At 29.8% G+C, this 6,242-nt stretch overlaps 1 protein-coding gene across 1 annotated transcript; it reads left to right on the top strand.

The window, feature by feature from the left end:
- The first annotated feature begins 644 nt into the window (after positions 1-644).
- Arl1 (ADP ribosylation factor-like 1) lies at positions 645-4,603 on the top strand. Its single transcript, XM_089703880.1, has 5 exons — positions 645-850; positions 930-1,146; positions 1,299-1,410; positions 2,474-2,690; positions 3,206-4,603. Exons 1-4 carry the CDS (start codon positions 847-849, stop codon positions 2,681-2,683), a joined length of 543 nt encoding a protein of 180 aa, XP_089560006.1. The 5' UTR covers positions 645-846; the 3' UTR covers positions 2,684-2,690; positions 3,206-4,603.
- The last annotated feature ends 1,639 nt before the right edge of the window (positions 4,604-6,242 follow it).

The following is a 6,242-nucleotide window of genomic DNA, read 5'->3' as shown; positions in this document are numbered from 1 at the left end:
GAAATAATTTGTCATGATTTGCAAAGGCGGGGCGCTGACGCAATGTGACGCAGAATGTGACGACACGTGACGTTGCGCACGCGACCGCCACGCGCGCTGCGTTATCGGGATTTTCTAGACTTTAATGTTCTTACACTATAATGCAGTTATTATCGGTATCGAAAAAAGTCTTTATATTATGGAATCTGCAAATCATTCCCCAAATATGGCATGAAATTGAGTTGATAATGCATATTTCAAAAGGGCACTAGAAAATTTCAGAAACAAAATAACAATATTTGCACAGTTAAAAAATAAAATATTTTAATAAAAATATGATATTTGCTATTAAGTATGTTATACTAACAATAATAATATATTTTAAATATTATTGTAAAATAAAAATATAAAATATTTTACGAAATACCATCGTATGTCACGCCATCTATCAAAGTTCAAACTTCAATTGTATTTAAGATGTCTCCCATAAATAAAAGAGGACGCTACAGAATTCCATTATCAAAAAGTCTAAATTAAAGTTTAATTAAATTTTATAGAATGCATTTTTTTTAATGTGAGATAATTTCGTTAAATATTTTTGGTTTAAATTTTTTATAAAATTAATTATTTATCTGTCGTCATAATTTTTTGCGATGACAACAATTTTGAAATATTGCTTACACGTCAAATATCAGATAGAATTTCCAATTTTATGTTTTTAATGTTTATTACATGAATTACGTTATTTAAAGCTGTAAATACAAGAAAAAGTACACATTGAATATATTGAATGTACATAGATAGTTAAAAAAATCATTCCATTGTTAGGACAACTAATGTTTTGGTAGGCTAAGCTAATCTTACAAAATGGGTGAGTAATTTTCATTTTTGCTAATAGTTATATGTAAATATGTAAGAATACTCTTTCTAATAATGTGAAATGGTTCTAGGCGGTCTATTCAGTTACTTCAGAGGCTTACTAGGAGCTCGAGAAATGAGGATATTGATCCTCGGTCTGGACGGCGCCGGGAAAACGACAATATTGTACAAATTACAAGTCGGCGAGGTAGTGACGACTATACCAACGATTGGCTTTAATGTAGAACAAGTTACATATAAAAATTTAAAGTTTCAAGTGTGGGATCTTGGAGGACAGACCAGTATAAGGTATGTTTTTAGGTCATACAGTTTTTCTATCTGACAATGATATATTAAACTGACAAGATCGCGTTTATTATTATAAATAACCTAACTATTGGTTATTCAAAATATTTTGATTATTCTTATAAGATTTTCATAAATTAATTCAAATATTTCAGGCCATACTGGCGATGTTACTATGGCAACACGGATGCAATTATATATGTTGTTGACTCGGCAGATAGAGATAGAATAGGAATATCTAAAGATGAACTAGTTCACATGTTAAGGGTGAGTATTTGTATTGAAATTATTTGAAGTATAATTTCATTTATACTTCAACAAAATAATAGACAAACAGATACACATTGACACAATTATTTAACTTGTTAATTTCATGCAGCTAGTTGAGTAAAAGCAACAATTTCAATGTATATTTAACTAAGATCTTAAATGCCTAAATACTGAGTATTTATATAAATTTATAAAGCATAGACAAAATTTGATCACGAGGTGGGATTTTATCCCGACTCGACATACTGAGTATTTACTAAAAATCTTGTTTGATGTGTTTGTATAAGGAATGTGTTGGAATATTAAGGATTGATTATGTTTGCTTTATTTGTGACCACTCCACAATATTATTATATAATTGAGACCACTTTCAAAGTTAACAGATAATCTGGTTTAGGCTCTAGGTGACTTGTAATTCAAGAGAAAAAAATCATAAAATTCTTCGTTCTTTACAATACATGTACTTCAATTGGTATTTTCAAGTAAAGATTAATCTATTGTGTATTTTAAAAAAAACATATTTATTGATTACATTTAGAGGTAGATTTTATGATAACGCATGTAAGTGCTTGCCATAATATGATAAGACCAAGTCATTTATAGTATGATAATATTTTTCTAGTATTTTAAATTTTATGTTAATGGTATTTGATAGTGATCTCTTTGAATGAAACCTTAATCAGTCTATCTATATTCTAAGTTTAAATTTTGTCATTTTTAAGGGGTAAAATTGCAGATTTAAAAAGTATGTCGGATTAATTAAAAAACCACAACTGAACTCAATTATTTATTGATAAGAATATAATATAACATCATGACTCTGTTCCTATATTAAGGGCCGATTTTTCAGCTTGGATACAACTTATCCGTCCAATAAAGTATTACACAATAATATTAAAATGTCACGTAAACTGTCAAATACGGGCAATTAGAATATGTTACGAATACGACAAATAAGTTTTATCCAAGCATTGAAAAACCCTTAACCATACAATTAATATTGGAATAGCATTAGCATTATTGCATTACTATGCCTGTTTTAACACAACCAATACTACAGGAAGAAGAATTGTCAAACGCGATCCTAGTAGTGCTAGCGAACAAACAAGACATGGCGGGTTGTCTCACAGTGGCCGAGGTGCACCAGGCCCTCGGTTTAGATGCTCTGCGCGATAGAACCTTCCAGATATTCAAGACTTCCGCGGTGAGGGGCGAAGGCCTGGACCAGGCGATGGACTGGCTGTCGAATGCACTGCAAGCGAGGAAATAACACCAAGGTAGTAATTGTTATTATACTGTAAGAGCCGATCAACACAATGATTAACCAATTTGACACTTTTTATTTATTGTCTATTTTTATAGGTCCATTATATTTTTTCATTTTTAATTAATCAGCTAAAAAAAAAATAGCCAGAAGCTGTGAAACTGGCCACAAGTTTTATCTATCAATGAGTATTTCAAATTGAAAGACCAGAATTTTAGCTTAACCCATTGAGCCCCGAATGGCCCGATCGGTCCACGACACAATAGATTTTCTATTGTGTCTGCCCCTGCCTGATTTATTAACATGCTATAGATTTCACAACAACAGAGAAATATTGTTTAATAAGAATCTAATGGTAAATTGAAAAAAGAAAACATAAATGTCTGCTTAATGTTTTTTAATACTGCTAGTTCAGAATGTAGGAAAATAATAACTTAATTGAATGAATATGGTGCGCACTTTCTTCTTGTTGTTTCATTCACTGTTTATTTTTCATTTTCTCAATCTTGTTTTTTTTCCTTTTTCCAGAGCATTTAATACCGAAAGACGCAAGCAATGTTTCGAGCGCAGCGTGCAGTGATGTAGTCATATTAACCGCCAGTAGTATAAGTACTTAGCATCGCCGTTCCCTCGCTTCACAGATAAATAATAAATACAGATAACGTAAAAATACAGATACATAATAATTACAGATACATAATATTTACAGATTAAATAAGGTTTAAGTCACTGGTAACACTGTTATTCACTGGTTTTAATTAGAAAATAGCGGTTTATGTTTTCCAATTTTAGTTTTGACATTTGTTTAATAATTCCAAACACAATTAAAATTGCTAGAGCCGTTCTCAGTTGACAAGATATAAACAAGAATGATTGTATTAAATTATATATTTTGTTTGTATTATTATGATTTAATTTTATATAAATTATTATAACATTTTTATTACACATAAAACAATAATATTATAGTGATCGGTTGGCAATATTTTTAGTATTTGAATATAAAATTTCAATCATTAAAAAAATGTTCTTTACGAAAATGATATTTAAGATAAAAATTAAGCACAATATAAATAATAAGTTTTATATTGGACAAAAATTATGACTTACATAATTTGTAATACTAAGGATTTTTTCGGGATAATTTTAATTAAAACTAAGCAGTTTTTGGCGTCATAAATTTATTATACTTTTCTGTGATTTTGTCAAAATGTATTTAACAAAATTAATCGATAGATATGTTTGTGTTTCACAAATTCGCTTTGTTTTTAATATTATTCTAGATATATTGAAGTTTTTTGGGTCTATTGCGAATAATTTATATTTTAATTATGAATATAATTAGAACGGCGATGCATTACTAGGTAATTTATAGGTGTGAGAGAATATTATAAGGACTGTTCAACTATTAATAACTACTTAAAATCTATACTAATATTATAAAGCTAAAGAGTTTGTTTGTTTGCTTGAACGAGCTAATCTCGGGAACCACGGTTTGATAAATGCTAGTGGGGCACAGCTAGTGTGATAAAATACCAATTATTGCCATAAAATATGTAATTACATATTTTGAGCAATTAATAAAATAAATTTATTTAAGTATACCTGTTACATTGCATGCAGATTATTTCAAACAATTATTATTTATATAATAGCGGGAGTTATTATTTCAGAATATTTAATAGGCATTAAAAATAAAAATTCCGAATCATCAAAAAAATACTTCATAAGCACTTGTAAAAGTTTATAATATATGAATAAAAAGGTTTTGAGTTTGAGTTTAGCAGTCCTTGTAATTGGGTAATGCGCGAATGAAGAAAGTGTCAATATAAGTTATTGTAATTATATATTTTGTATTTGTAACAGTGAATACCTAATTTATATCCGATAAGAGGCAGATTGTTTCAAATACATCATCCAATATTACTTTTGACTTTTATTTTACCCATTTATGTCACGAAATAAGGTGTAAATTTGAATATTATTATTTTTAATTCTATCTGTATCCGTTTTAAATACGTATTATATTAAAACGAGACAAAGGCTGATATGAGCATGATGCATAAGTTACGACATTGCAAAGTTGTATCAAAATCGGTTTCGCAGTTTCATTCAACATTCGGCGGTCTAAAAACAAAAGAAATTGTACGCGACATCTGCCAACCCGCACTTGACCAGCATGAAAAAATATGTCTATCTATCTGTTAGTGTTACACATAGGAGAGCTATGTAACAGATATGAGTGAAATGGAAAAATATTTTTAAGAAGGCTATTTTCAACTGAAATAAAACTGCAGAACAAGGTGTAGGTTGCAAAAATACTATACTACCAGTGAACATTCCTTAGAGAATTCCATCTTCAACCGATTACTAATCAATAAAACCTACTCCACTTTACATCCACCAAGAAAAACATCACTTATCTAGGTGTTAGCTCTAAACACTCCCATTTATATGATAACTAAGTGCTAATTGAATTATAAATTGCATAGTTGCGCTTCTAGCAGGAAAAAGTTGGTATGTTTTTGCGAAATTTTCATAAGAACGTCATTCAGTAGAACGGGTTTGATCATTAATGTCATTATTACTAGATCGCCTTGAACTGACTCATTACTGATACTATTTTTGTAATTAAGACATGTTTGTAGGCTGTAGTCTATATGTAAGAAACGGTGGTACCTACAATAATATTTTCTTTGAGTAGGTACATCATTGTCAACAAGTTGTATTTTTGTATTGCGTATAGGTACATACCTAGTGTTTGGTTTTTCTCATCTCTGCAGATAGGTATCTAATTAATAGATATAATATAATATAATAATTAATAATTTAGGTACTATTAATTATTAAGACGTGAAACATCAATCGTTTTAAAACGAACGGTTTAATTGCACGCCTCATAAGCGAAGCGTTGAGGTGGGTACTACTGTCACTTCGCGCAAAACAGCTGATTTTTCAAACTTAAAATGTCTTTATGTATCATACATTGCACTTGTAAGATAATACATACACACACATATTAAGAAAAAACACTATTTTTAACGTTCATGATATTTTTGATGTCATTTTTGTTATTTAAACTAGTTAAAAAACAGTTTAAAAAAGTTCTGTCTTGGACGTCCGTGTGTCTGTATGTGCGGATCCTTTTTCTTGTTAACACGATAGCGACCGAAATACTTTACTAATCGAGTCTTTTTTTTTCTCTTACGCTTGAGTATGCTCAGGAATAGAACCCTTTCATTTTTCAGGGTCTGATTCGATGTGGTTTAATTGTTATTAAATAAACAAAAATAATAATTAATAAATATTTATTAAAAAAAAATTATGAGGCGTGCACTTTTGGATTTTCCAAATTTTTTTTTGTTTGTTTCTCACAATTTTAATCAAAAGTACTCGACCGATGTAAAATGATTCTTTAATCTTCTTTAAACCCACGCAAGATCAGACTGACTAGCTAGTCTAAAGCGGCAAAGCAAAATAAACCCCTTCAGGGTTGAAATATGGTTGAAATAGACATTTTATCGTTCGTTCAAAGCGTTCGTTTAGTCCGCGGGTGAAACCGCGG

Source organism: Colias philodice, chromosome 15, assembly GCF_061535455.1.
Source record: "Colias philodice isolate Cphi_HAF_F1 chromosome 15, ilColPhil1 Martin Lab GWU primary, whole genome shotgun sequence".
Classification (NCBI taxonomy): domain Eukaryota; kingdom Metazoa; phylum Arthropoda; class Insecta; order Lepidoptera; family Pieridae; genus Colias; species Colias philodice.
The sequence above is the reverse complement of the archived record's forward strand: the minus strand, read 5'-3'. Positions and strand labels throughout refer to the sequence as shown.

Bases quoted from the DNA above. Each gene is read 5' to 3' on its own strand.
- Arl1 (XM_089703880.1), top strand. The intron at 1,147-1,298 runs GTATGTTTTTAG...CAAATATTTCAG, and splicing joins GGAGGACAGACCAGTATAAG to GCCATACTGGCGATGTTACT. The intron at 1,411-2,473 runs GTGAGTATTTGT...CCAATACTACAG, and splicing joins AACTAGTTCACATGTTAAGG to GAAGAAGAATTGTCAAACGC.